Raw genomic sequence first — 14230 nt, forward strand, 5'->3', positions numbered from 1 at the left:
ATACACAGTAGCTTCAGGGAGGTAGCCGTGTTGGTCTGACGCAGTAGAAATATATATATATATATATATATGCAGGTTTTGGTGTCCTCGGGTGTCTTCCCGTGTAAAAGTTGGGGTGTCTAGGCGACGTTTCGACGAGGTCTCACTCGTCATCTTCAGGCTGGTGCTTTCGGCTTCTTGTTACTGGAACAGAGTAACAAGAAGCCGAAAGCACCAGCCTGAAGATGACGAGTGAGACCTCGTCGAAACGTCGCCTAGACACCCCAACTTTTACACGGGAAGACACCCGAGGACACCAAAACCTGCATTCCTGTACCCGTGAAAATCTACGAAAGCATATATATATATATATATATATATATATATATATATATATATATATATAAAAATGTCCAGTAGCACCTTAGAGACCAACTAAGTTTGTTCTTGGTGTGCATGCACACTTCTTCAGATACCAGATATTTCGTGCATGCACACGAAAGCTCATACCAAGAACAAACTTAGTTGGTCTCTAAGGTGCTACTGGACAATTTATTTATTTGTTTTATATATTTCTACACAGTAGCTTGTGTAATTTCAAGCCGCTGCCAGGCCACTCCTGCCTAGCAGGACCCTGGCTGTGGGTGTTTAGGATTGCAGCTGTGGCAGCCCAGGGCTTGGTAGTTTCAGTTGACAAGGATAACAGCTACAAGAGATGGATGGATGGTTGGGTCTAAGATTGTGGTGGTGGTTGCTGCCAGTTTTATCTTTACAGGTTTCCAGTGCAGCAGGCTAGGGCTGCAGGAAGCTGAAAATGGGAGTCCCTCACGTTTTATCTTTTTGCACTGTGACTGTTCTCAAAAACGGAGTGTCTCTGTTTGTTTGTTTGTTTGTTTGTTTGTTTGTTTGTTTGATTGATTGATTGCTTTTTATGAAGTCAACACCGAGATGGGAGCCCTGGCTTCAGTGGGAAGAAGATTTAAGTAATCAAATGAGGGAAACAGATGTTGGGGAAGGTGTGGTGTGGTGTCAAGTGGGGCCTCTTGCTGCAGCTGCTCAGATCCAAGGTAGCCTTACCATGAGTCCCTGGGCAGTAGAGTCAGGTTATACCTGAAGACAAGCAGAGTGAGAGGTAGCCAGCTGTGATCCATGAGATGCAGTCAGTTGGTAAGTTCTCTCACAGAAGGAACAGGAAAGGAAGTTTCAGGAGGGCTTGTGCCAGAGGATTTCCCAGCGAATTTCAAGTGGGGGTGGGGGGTTCACTTTTGTCAAAACTGGCCCACCAATTTGGCTGTATTCGATTTCATTGGGAGGGGCAAAGTTCCAAGGTATGTTTAGTTATAACTGAGGCTAAGGGTGTGCGGCACAGTGAATTTTAAGAGCATTGGTTGTGGTTACTTCTGTTTATCTCTTAACTATAACAATATCATCAAGACAAAACAAGCAGGCACCACATTTTAAAAGCAAATGCTTACCAAACACACAGGACTATTTAATTGTGTATAACAGTAGTCACTCAGAGTGCACAACCTGCAAATTGGTCAAAGACATCAGTGCTCCAGAAGATCAATTGCATGTGTCTAAAACACTGGAGAAGTGAAAAGTCCCCTTTCTGAAGCAGCATGCCTATTGAGCAAAATATGTACAAGTGAGAAGGCGCAGCTGGCATGGGGGGGGGGTGCTTCTCTAGCCCCATAGCCAGCCTTATCAGGGTGGATAACATCAACTTTCCCAACATGAGAGGTCACCCTTATTCCCATTTTACAGTTTGAGGAACTGAGGTAGAAAGGGGGCCACTTGCCGAAGCAGGGATGCCAACTTGAATAAAATATTGGGGGGACCCAGGTATGTTCTGCCCCACATAGGCACATGATGTGGTGCACACGCAACATTTGAATGGCACTTTTGAAAAATTTGATAAATAACATTTAAAAAAAACACATTTGAATGGCACTGCCTATCAACTTTGGGGGGGTGGCTCCCTCAAATATTATATTAGGGGGTGAAGGGACCTCGGCCCCTATGAGTTGGCTCCTATGTGCCCAAGGCTACCATACTGAACTGGGATTGGAATTCAGGAATTCCACGTCTGAGGTGCCAGCTCCTGAACTATGCTGCCTCCCATCCTAGCAGAGGCTCAACAGCTGCCCCATCCCTCTTAGTTGCCATTCCTTTTCCACACCTGGGGATGGGTTCCCGCTTTTTAAAAGAATGACTTTGTTTCTGCAGCTTTTTAACAGTAGCCTAAAATTCAAAAATGGGACGCGGGTGGCGCTGTGGGTTAAACCACAGAGCCTAGGGCTTGCCAATCAGAATGTCGGCGGTTCGAATCCCCGCGGCGGGGTGAGCTCCCGCTGCTCGGTCCCTGCTCCTGCCAACCTAGCAGTTCGAAAGCACGCCAAAGTGCAAGTAGATAAATAGGTACCACTCCGGCGGGACGGTAAACAGCGTTTTCGTGCGCTGCTCTGGTTCACCAGAAGCAGCTTAGTCATGCTGGCCACATGACCTGGAAAAACTGTCTGCAGACAAACGCCGGCTCCCTCAGCCAGTAAAGCAAGATGAGCGCCGCAACCCCAGAGTCGGGCACGACTGGACCTAATGGTCAGGGGTCCCTTTACCTTTACCTTTACCTTTAAAACTCAAAAATATAGCAGCTTGATGTTTTTGTTGGCGGAGAAAAGCTTCTCCTGATAGTTTTTTGTATGCCAGGCTACTATGAAGGCCCCCCACATTATGTCTTCAACAGCTGCATATTGGGAAGAATTTCACATGCTAAATTTGTCTCTTGTGTAACCATTAAAGGCAGAGGTGCTCTGACGGGGGGGGGGGGGGGGGGGAAGATAGCAACTCAACTCCCTAATACATTATTTCTGCTGTCAGAGCTGGAGATAGAACTGTTGAAGATCAAGATACAGAACCTTTATCTTCTTTGCAGTGGACCACCTGGCAGCAAAGGAGAGCTTGAAGTCTGTAATCACAACAAACATTGAGCAGTTATTGTGAGCTGTAGCTGGCCTGCTCTGCTCTGAGCACACCTGGTTTTAGTACCTGGGCAGCTGTCCCAACTCCAGGAAAAGGCTCTAGGTTAAAGGCTGCTCTGCGCAATGCGATGGGACGTCATGACGTTGCAGCATGGCATGTGCACACTGGGCACCCACAGTCTGGGGCCCAAGTCAGCGCTGCTGGGAGAGAGAGAGTTTTGGTATGCGGGGGCACTCAGTCATGGGAGCCCCCATCTGCAGCGAAAGTGGAGCAGGCCAGGTTTACCAGCCGAGTCTGAACCAGCTCTCTGGTTTCTGTTGCTTGCTGCGTCTGTCATAGTTTATGGTGAATAGGGCAGCCACTTCTGCATTATCAAAAAGATACCACAGATAAGAGGAGAACAGAGAGTGCAGATGTGAATAAAATATGAATATGCTAATATTTATGTATAGATACAAATGTAAAAATAATTACCATCAGAACATAAGAGAAGCAGTGTGGGATAAGACCAAAGGTCCATCTAGTCCAGTCCTCTGTTCTCAAAGAGCTGCCATCCCGCAATGCATCCCTCCCTGCTGGAGAAGACTGTGGCCACTGCAACCAGGTAACCTCTGTGCCTGCTAAGGCTCTCTGTTGCATGGGTCTTTATCTTTAAAATAGCCCTTCAAAAAGAGGATGCCTTCCAGTTAAGGACTGTTCTCTATAAAGTAGAACATATCGTCACTTCAGTAGTGAAAACAAATGAACACTCTTCATTCTTGTGGGAGAAAAACAGGGTCTAGTAGTTTAGAGCAAAGGAAGGGGTTTGGGACCAGAACTTGTGGGTTTGTTCCATAGTTCAGACAGATACTAGGAGTTTGTTAGGCTGTGCCAATGTGAGAGTAATTGTGCATGCAGTGTTTGTAAGAGAGAGAAACTTTGGGCTATTTATAGTGTGGGTGTGACAGATGACATGGCCTTTGTGTTTTGCGTGCTGGGTGTGGAAATTCTGGATTGTGGGTGACTCTTTGGGGGCTGTTCTCCTTGGCCAGTGGTTAAGCCTATTCAATCATGTCAGATGAGTTTAGCAAGTGCTCACCCAACTAATAAGATGCTAGACTGAAGCAAACCTTCCCCAGCACAAACTGCTCAAGCAGGAATGTCCTACAGCTAGTGACCAATAGTCCTTCCTGTTCTGTATCCTGATCAGCAAGGAGGAAAAGGACCGCCCCCTACACCTTGTGACCTGATCTGTAGCTGCTGCCTTATGTGGATTATAACACAAGGATTCTGTTGGGTAAGCAAAAGGAGTTCCTTTTGAACACACCAAGCTGAAGGTGGCAGGAAGAGAGGTATAAATTAAGAGTTGCAACCAAAGGTGGTTTAACGTGACTTTTTGGAAGATGCGGCAGGTCCTGCCTGGGGGGTGGTGGTTCTTATCTCTCTAGTGAGTCTATCTCTCTTTTCACACATGTTTATATTGACTTTAACAACTTGGCTTAATCCCCAAGGTTTTGGTGGGATTTCAGTTGATCTGCAGTTTGATACGAAGAAATTAATGTCCTTCTCTAGCCTGTCTTAGTTCAGTGTAAGGATGTCCCCTAGGATTATTGGTATATGAAAACATTAGTTATTGCTTGTGGTTTAGCTCTGTGACTTTACAGAGGGGAAAAAGCATAAGTTGAGGTTCAGTGACACAACAAGCCAGACTCTGTCTTGTTCATTTGTGGCATGGCGGAAATCGGAATAACTTTTGAGCAGCATTTTGAGCACATCAAACCATTAAACTATCATTAATGTGATGAGAGAACCAGGTCAGTACTGCATATGCAAAGCATTTTGAATTCTCAAAAGTATTTGATCAGTGTGAAATTAATGGTAAGTCACAGAGCTCAGCATGGAAGAGCATAAAGCCCTTGTTGGATCAAACCAGAGGTCTATCTAGTAATCCTTTTTCTAACATGTCCAGCCCAATCCCTTTAGGAAGTCCATAAACAAGACACAAGGGAGGCATCTCTCTCTCCTTGTTTGTCATCCAGCAACCTGGAGGTGCACTGCCTTAAGCGTTGGGTATTCTGTATTTAGTAGAGGTTGATATGCCCAACTGCCATAAATGTATCCCATGTTTCTGTCAGATCTGTGCATTATTTAATAAATTGCAAGTGGTTATGTTTCTGGTTCTGCACCTTGAATATATGTCTGTGGTTCTCAAACTGTTTTCTCTGGGCCACACTTTCAGGATAAAAATTTGCTTGCATTACACCATTTTTTTATTGATAAGGGAAATACATTGGGAAACTCCTGGCAGGGCTTGATTTATAACATATAACACAACTACCGTACTTTGTTATATGATCATGGGACATCTAGAAAGTATAAACCAACGCAGCTACGTCAGAACATGAATCATTCACATAATAAGGTAAAGGTATATATAATTATAAAGGAGCCTCTTACTTAAGCAGTGCTTTTTTCTGGAGGTACTCTGCTTTTGCTGGGTAAATATATTAGGTCTAATTTGAGACAAGCAAACTCTCATCTCCTCATCAACACAAATAAGCCCTTTTCTTTTCTGATCTTTCATATTTGTCAGAGTTGAAAATTCCTGTTTGCAACAGTATGTCATGGTGAACTGTAGAAGAATAGACAAAGCCCTCTCTTCAAACGGCGATTCTGGGTCACAACTAGGATTGTCCTCAGTATCACTTAATGCTTTTGCTCTCATTTTGAAAAAAATATAAATCCATATTCTAAAAAATATGTATTTTGATACTATGTGTTTTAATTTTTTAAACTACTCAGTGTTTTAATTTGTTGGAAGCTGCCCAGAATGGTTGAGACAACTCAGTCAGATGGGTGACAGACAAACAAACAAACAAACAATTTGTCCTTGAATCTTCCTGCCACACTTGTCATCCTCTCCTACCACACCAGTGTGACGTGCCACATCCTTTGAGAACCACTGATATAGATTTTGATGCTTTATTGGAATATACAGTGGAGTACATTCAGTGAGGTGTCTTTGCATTGACTCTCCTGACAATAGCATAGTTTGTGACTTTTATATTTTGTTGCACATATTGTTGATGCATCAGTGAAATATGCAGCTTTAGATATTTGTGTGTGTGGTTTGTTAGTAAGACTCTGCTGAGGGTTGAGTCAATGTGTGCTTTTTTTTAATGTTACCATGTGTCTGTCAGAAGGCATGTGCCTGCCTATGCTCGTGAACATGTGTCAGTGTTTGTATTGGCACCAGTATGGGGGGTGAGGATAATATCCCTAGACACACCAGGACTGACTATCCCCGACATGTGCTCACTCCCATAGCCAATGTGACTTGAGAGGAGTAGTGATTATAATCTCGACTCCAGCAGCAATTGGAATGGCAAGAAGAGTTAATTGGCATTGAAATGTTATTTATTGAGCAGCATAACACCCCCCTCTCTTTTCTGGAGCCTTTCTGTGAGATAGCTATTTTGGAACTGTTGCCATGACAATGGGCAGGCATGCAACAATTATGGCGACTCCAAATTGCTGTACTATTTAGGGGTGACATTTGGGAGGGGGTTCTACAGCCAGGTAACGTCTGCTAAAACAGAGAAATAAAAAAACCACCACCCTGTGTTTTGACTCCAGGATCCCCTTCTTAAGGTGGTCGACCATGAGCTTAGGCATAAAAAGCAGGAGACTTGGCTCCCAGTTTCCACTCAATTGCTTTCTCCTCACACATGCTGGGAAACTGTAGGTGGGAGTGGAAGTTCCCTTCACCTCCTGCTTTTCTCAAGGGGCAATTGAATCTGCAGCCTCTGCACTGGCCGCAAATCCAGGGTTTCCCAACCTCCCTTCTCATATGTCAACTGCTTTGTGTGTGCAGGAATGGGGTGTGTGTGTGTAAGACATAAAGTGTCTACTTCATGGACAAGCTACAGCCTCATCTGTATTGCAGAAATAAATGAAGAATTCCATTTGTTCAGAGAGAATTCTCTCCCTTTGCTCACAGAAACGTGCTTATCCTCCCATAGTCCAGCCCCAAGTGGGAGGGGTGTCTCTGCACTTCTGGGCCACTCTTTCCACAAATCCAGGCTGCACACCCTCCCTTTTAAAGCTTTTGAGCATCTCGACTCCCATAACATCACTATGGTGATGATGGTACCCATCCTCTTCCTTGCAGCAGCCATAGCAACCTAGCATCTCACCCCCCTCCGCTCATCCCCATGGCAACCACATCCAAGGCCTGCTCTGCTTCATCAATAATTTCGTAGCTGTGTTGCTGTTGTTGTCAGTTGTTTGAGGATGGGGAACAAGGTGGGAGGGCAGTTGCAGTTCAGCCAGTTCAGCCACAGAAAAGAAGGAAAGATATAGTCTGTCTGTATTACATGCAAGTGGGGTGCAAGGGGTGTGTGAAGACAGAGGGGATTGCAGTAGTTTGAGGGTTCACTCTGCCCAGTGTTTATATATTTGCATAAGATGGAGAGAGCATTGCTTGTACATGAACATTTTATCTTTGCAGGTTATTTTACAGTTTCTGTTTTTGAAATTTGTGTGTTGGATGTGTGTTATGGCACACTTGCACGTTCCAGGATTTATTTATAGCCTTGTAAGACTGGATAGATGGGGCAATGCTCAAAAGGGGCTCACAACAGGAAAATATGTTTTTCAACAACCCAATCCTATCTATGTCTTCTGAGAAGTAAGTCCCACTGAACTCAATGGGGCTTGCTCCCAAGTAAGTATGTATAGGATTGCAGCTTCCATCTGATAAACTGTATATTGTCAATGATTAATAATATGGTCTGAGGGTTGTAGGAGCGATAGCTTAGGTGTTTGTGTTGTAAACATGGGTAAAGGCAATATTGATCTGAATGTTTTTATCACTTTGTATATGTATGTACATAAACAATTCTATAGGCCCTATTTGACCCAACTATTTGACCCACCCCCGATACTTGTAACTGCCTGCCAGTGTTTCTTTGCTCACATGTATGAACAGTATGCAGTCTTGCTTATGTTCATGCTTCTCTGTGTGTGCATGGGAATGATTGAAGGCTTGTGAGTCTTAGAGAGTTTTCTGAGTTGTTTTCGTGCTGCTTCCTCATTGTGTGTGTAGGTAGGTAAGTTTCCATGCTCACAAAGGCACCCAAGATTTGGGCCAGGAGTGGACCTATGTGAGTGTCTTTTATAGTAGCACCCACACAGCTAAAGAGTACATACATAGAGTATCAGGTTTGTTAATTTCCCCCCAGTATTTTGAGTTCATCTCATGTAACCACATAAATAAGTGCATGTTAACTGTGTGATTAGGCAGTTTATTCAGGACAAACAGAGGACAGTATTTCTTCATGTGACACTTAACCAGCTTGTGGAAATTATTGTTACAAGACATGGTGATGGTTAGTAGCTTATGTTTCTTCCCCACTGTAATAGCTATGCTTTGTTCATTCACTTATGGGGCAACATTGACATCAAATTGTAGATCTCTGTATGTGCATATTTTAATGGATTTTTAATTTTTTTAAAGAAGATCCTAAAATACATGTGTTCAGGTGATTTGACCCTTCCCTGCTTATGCAGCTATGTCATGTCTGCTTAGGTGGATTGACAATAACAGGATGTAGAAATGTAAAAGAATGTTACACCCCCATAAAATGTGGGATTGCAATTCCTCATGTAACTTACAGCAGGAGAGTGATGATTGGGCAGCACTAGGACTTATCAGCCTGTCTTGGGAATATATGGAGATTAGATCTGTCAATGACAATAAGCCATGAAGGGTACATGGAACCTCCAATATCCTGGAATATTTAATATTACATGTTGAGTTAAACAAATGAAGTGTACTTGCCACCTGACCGGGTGGGCGGGTGGGGACATTTTAGTCATGGAACATTTTGTTGTTGTTTAGTCATTTAGTCGTGTCCGACTCCTCGTGACCCCATGGACCAGAGCACGCCAGGCACCTCTGTCCTCCACTACCTCCCGCAGTTTGGACAAACTCATGCTGGTAACCTCGAAAACACTATCCAACCATCTCGTCCTCTGTCGCCCCCTTCTCCTTGTGCCCTCCATCTTTCCCAGCATCAGTGTCTTCTCCAGGGAGTCTTCTCTTCTCATGAGGTGGCCAAAGTACTGGAGCCTCAGCTTCACGATCTGTCCTTCCAGTGAGCACTCAGGGCTGATTTCCTTAAGAATGGATGCGTTTGATCTTCTTGCAGTCTATGGGACTCTCAAGAGTCTCTCTCCAGTTCCTATGCAATATTTTTCTTTACAGCATTGGACTTTCCTTTCGCTTCCAGGCATATCCGCAACTGAGCGTCCTTTCGGCTTTGGCCCAGCCGCTTCATCAGCTCTGGATCTACTTGTACTTGTCCTCCGCTCTTCCCCAGTAGCATGTTGGACGCCTTCCGACCTGAGGGGCTCATCTTCCAGCGTCATAACTTTTATATGCCTGTTGTCTTTGTCCATGGAGTTTTCTTGGCAAGGATACTGGAGTGGCTTGCCGGTTCCTCCTCCAGGTGGATCACGTTTGGTCAAAACTCTCCACTATGACCTGTTCATCTTGTGTGCCCTGCTCGGCATAGTTCATAGCTTCTCTGAGTTCTTCAAGCCCCTTCGCCACAGCAAGGCAGTGATCCATGGAGGGGCATGGAACATTTTACTTTTATTTTATTTTGCTTTTGAGCCAGTTGCTGAGGAAGGAAGGAGCATGGCCACCCCCCCCCTTTATCTAAGCCTTGAAAATAAAAACAATAAAATTTGTGCACTGTAGATGACTAGATAGCATTTGTGTAGGGCTCTGCCGCCTGTTTCCACTACACGACCCTCCCTGACACAACCCTCCTCAAGCCCCACCACAGTTAGCAGAATGTTTGTTATTTCAGCAGCTGGAAGCCGTGAGTCAGGGGAGGGCAGTTACCCTGTTCATTTCCTGCTTGTGGACTTTCTGCAGAGGCAAATGGGCTGGCTGCTGCTGAAAACAAGGATGCTGGTCTAGTTGGCTCCGTGGTCTGGATTGAACTAGACTCTTCTCTGCAGGATGGTTTCCTTGGTATAGTGTTCCAGATTATTTCTTTCCCCCACCCCAAAATTGAAGCTGGTCAGGCTACCTTTTCAACCCTCTCCCCATCATCTCCCTGGTGTGAATAAGGTGGCATTAAATGAATGAGGAAGGGAAAATGAGCTCAGCATTTTGGCTTGGCTTGGAAGGTTACCTGTTGAAGTGTATGACCTATGACCTCCAACTTACCATTTTGCCAAAAATGTTAGCATGATTTGAGAATTAAACCGTGCTCTATCTGAGGGAGCTCCCTCACCCCAGACATTTTGGTGCTTGAGGAAGACAGCCTAAATGGCAACTTCCCCTTCACACACACAAACACACACTCATTCACAGGGAGTGCATTCTCCACATTTCCCGCACAAGAACAAGTGTTGTGCAAATGCACTGTCAGGGGCTTCCTGCAGGGGATGTGCCCGGTGGTCAGATCTGTCTGCCTGCTGCTTTTTTGGGGTCTCAAAATTTGCCCCCTGAGACCGCTGTTGACCATATCTCCCCCCCTAATTAGCTGCTCATGTACCTTCCCCCTCCCATCACCACTTGCTTTCTACAGCTGGCAATAGGACAGCAGTTTAAGGCCTGAATACCACAGAAATTTAGCAGGTGCAGTGTCTCCCAATGAAACAAGATGTAACAAAACAAAGCTTAAGACTGCTAAAGAGAGCTGCAGTTTGGGATGCTTGGGCTATACTTTTCCTTGGTAAGATTGCCATCTTTTTTGTGCTTCTCCCTTTTGTAGCAGCCTGACAGGTAAAAATTTAGCATGCAGAGCTTTTCCTGCACTAGGAGAAAACATCAATCTGCTGCTTTTCTGTGCTTTAAGCTTCTGTCAAATGAGGGGCCATTCAAAAACTGAAAAGATGGGACAACCCATTTCCAGGTTTGAGAAGAGAGGGTGGGCTGAATGACAATTGTTACAAACAGCTGACTAGATTAATAAATTAGACATGTATGTCAAATTCACATACTGACTTCCTTAATAATATTGGTGCCTGTTCTGTCTCAATACAAAGGAATCAGTTTAGGGGCATTTTAGTTTGAAAGCTGAGTAAAGGGAAGCATGATAGAGGTATATTAAATTTAGTGGAGAAAGTAGAGACTAGAGTCATCCAGTGGAGCTGGCTGTTGCCAGATTTAGGGAGACCAAAGGACGTGCTTCTTCTCATCATCCATTGCTCAACTGTGCAACTGGCTACCAGAAGATGTAGTGAGGACCTTGAAGGAATTTAGACACATTCTTGAAGGATAAGGCTATCAGTGGCTACTAGGTATGATGGCTATGCATTATTTCTGGTAACAAAGGCAGTATGCTGGTGAGGTGGGAAGCAGAGGAGTGTGCTGTGGGCTCTTGTCTGGCTGGTGGTGCTGGTTAGCCATTGTGGTAAACAGGATGCTATCCATACTAGAAAGGCCGCTGGTCTGATCCAGTGCAGCTTTCTTAAGCTATTACAGTGGAGAAGCCTATATTTCTGGAATATGTCCCTGTGGGTGTGCAAAGTGAATTTTTAAACCACCAGGCCTTGGGCTGACTAACACCCAGTACCCCTTAAATGTGTTGTGGGAGGGGGTGGGGTTATTGGTTTGTTTTTGTTCTTGCTTTTGTTGTATATTTTGTGCTTTTTTAATCTTGTACTTTTGTGCTGTGAACCGCCCTGAGATCTATGGATGAAGGACGGTATACAAATTTAATTAATGAATCATAATAATCACCCAGCCAGAGCTTTCCCGAACTGCAGGGGTGGCATAGCGGGCTAAGGGACCTGGCAGCCACCAGCTAGACAGGCGGGCATTTATTCTTTTTTAGAAAGAGAGAGAGAGGACGAGCCAAAGGGCGGCGGGGGTGGGGTGGGGGGGTCGCCAAATCCCGCAGCCTGGCTCCTCCCTGGCCCCGCCCGCCGGAGAAGCGCGGAGCTGAAGGGAATCCCGGCAGCCGCGCGGGGCTCCTCCGCCCCCCATCGCGGAGCCGGCGCGCCTGGCGGAAGCGGGGCCCACCCGTCTGGGGGTCCGGGAGGCGGCGCCCCTCGGGGCCGGCGAGGAGGGCGGGCCTGGCGGCGCAGGCTCCTCCTCGGCTTGGCGCGCCGCACGCAGGCAGGCAGGCAGGCAGGGATGGAGGAGAGGCGGCGGCGGCGGCGCTGCTCGGGGGCTCCGAGGAACCGCGGCGGCGGCGGCTGAGACCCCGCGGCGCTTCCCCGCCCGCCTGCCCGGCCATGTGGTGCCTGCAATGCTCGTCCGAGCGCCGCCCGGGGCAGCTGCAGCACAAGCTCCTGCGCGGGTGAGTGCGCCCCCCCGGCCCCCCCCGGCCTCCGCCTCGCCCGGGCTGCGCGGGTGCTGAAGGAGCGCGGGGAATATTGCAGCCGGCAGAGAAATCCCTCCTCCTCCCCCCCAATATCAGTCCTCTTCGTCAGGGAACTCCCCGCTCCCCATCTGCTTTTTCCTTCAGCGGATTAAATGTTGCGCGCGGGGGGGGGGGAGTTTTCTCCGATACCCCACAGGGTGATGCCCACCCATCCAGGAAATACCCCTTTCGTAGCCTCTCACATCCCCCCCCCTCCTCACAATCTGTCAGATTTTAAAATTTCTTAAATGATCTTAGAAGGAAACCTTTCTGATGTCTCATACGGGTCTCCCACATAATTTCTCCTGAGTAGTTTCCTTACCATCCCCCCTCCATTTATCCCCTTATCCCCTCCTGCCTTCCTTACCAGTAGCAGGAGCCACACGCCCCAAAGATGCCCCTTGGGCAGCAATGTCCCTTGCCCCCCCCTGCACTCAGTGGCTGACCCCCACCGCTGTGCCCATCATCTGTCTGGAACAGCCTGCCTTCTTTCCTCCGGATTTTCCTTGGGTTTCTCAGCAGACAAAGGAACCTTGAGACTATTGCTGGGGGGCTGCCCCACAACCTCAGCCTGCCCTTGGCCAGCCCCCACCTGCCTGCCCCTCTGCCATCAGGCCTTCCTTGGTCTCCGTGTCACTCTGGTAGAACTCCGCAGGAGGGTGGATGGGGACAGACCCACACTGAATTGGCTCCTCCTGTTGCTGGCTCTGGATCCATCTCCTTGCCTTCTGCCTTGGCAATCCCAGCGGAAACAGTTAGCGCTGGAAGTTACCTTATACTGGATCAAACCACCTTGCTCAGTTGACAACCGAGGATCTTTCCCAGCCCTTCCTGGAGATGCTAAGGATTGAAGCTGGGGCCTTTTGCTAAGCCAAGGTTTGGTTTAGTGCAGTGGTGGTTAACATGTTGGACTGCGACCAGAGGGACCAGGGTTCAAATCCTTACCCAGGCATGAAGTTCATTGGGTGTGTCTTGAGCCAAGACACTGTCTCTCAGTCTAGCCTACCTCACAAGGTGAAGATGAAATGAAGAGGGGGAGAACCACTTGTGCCCCCTTGAGCTGCTTGGAGGAAAGGAGGGATATAAAAGTAATAACAAGAACATCAGTCAGTCCCTCAACTCTCCACAGGTCAGGTCTTTGAATGCCTTTTGCAAATATCCACAGGCTCCCTTTTCCATTTCTTTTTAGCTCCATTGCTGGGCTTGGCCTCCCTTTGGCCTTCAGGGCTTGAGCTCAGGCTAGGCTGTGATGTGGGCAACCTTTTAGTTAGCTAATATTAATTGTATGAGCGAATTGGTCCTCACTCTGGGTTCCAAGATATAAGGAAGAATTTTTGAAGACCTCACACCTGGATGAGATCCCAACTTGGACCGTGAAGGGAGAAACAGATTTGGGTGGAGAAGTTAAATTCTAAGGCACTACAGCAGTCCTGAAATAGGTTTCATCTTTGTCCCAATTGAGTTCCCCCACCTTCACAGCCATGGTACCACCTACCATCACAACCTCTTACTATGCAGTAATTAATCTGGAATGACAGCTGTGCCTTCCTCTGTACGCACAATCGCCAACATGGATTTGGGTCCCTTACTTTACAGGGATAACATTTTGGCATTCTCTGCTTGTAGACAACTTTCCGCTTCTAAACTCAACATGGCGTCTGCCCATGTGGTGGTGTGAATCCTTACATTTTGCAGCCAGTAGTGGCAGCGCTTATTTCAGGTGGAACTCGCCAGAACTGCAATCTGGCATCTCCCAGAACTGGGGGAGGGACCTGACCAGCCTGAGCAAAGCTCAGCTGCCCCTCCGGCACGTGAGGAGACCCCCCCTGGGGCTCCAGAGAGGGGCAGCAGGGCTTTGCTGAGGCTCTTCAGCCTCCCAGCTAACAGCTGACATGCAGGAG

The 14230-nt window shown here is 46.9% G+C and overlaps 1 protein-coding gene across 7 annotated transcripts in view; it reads left to right on the plus strand.

The window, feature by feature from the left end:
• IQSEC2 (IQ motif and Sec7 domain ArfGEF 2) overlaps positions 1-14230 on the plus strand; it is a 145103-nt gene that overhangs the window by 91490 nt on the left and 39383 nt on the right. The window contains exon 1 of one of the 7 annotated variants that reach the window (XM_028711392.2): positions 12118-12266. The exons of the other annotated variants lie outside the window; for them this stretch is intronic. Coding sequence (XP_028567225.2) covers positions 12202-12266 — 65 coding nt within the window. The 5' untranslated portion in view covers positions 12118-12201. Of the gene's footprint in view, positions 1-12117; positions 12267-14230 lie in introns of those variants that run through there. 7 annotated transcript variants of the gene reach the window in all.

The sequence above is a fragment of the Podarcis muralis genome, chromosome 17 (assembly GCF_964188315.1).
Source record: "Podarcis muralis chromosome 17, rPodMur119.hap1.1, whole genome shotgun sequence".
In the NCBI taxonomy this organism is placed as follows: domain Eukaryota; kingdom Metazoa; phylum Chordata; class Lepidosauria; order Squamata; family Lacertidae; genus Podarcis; species Podarcis muralis.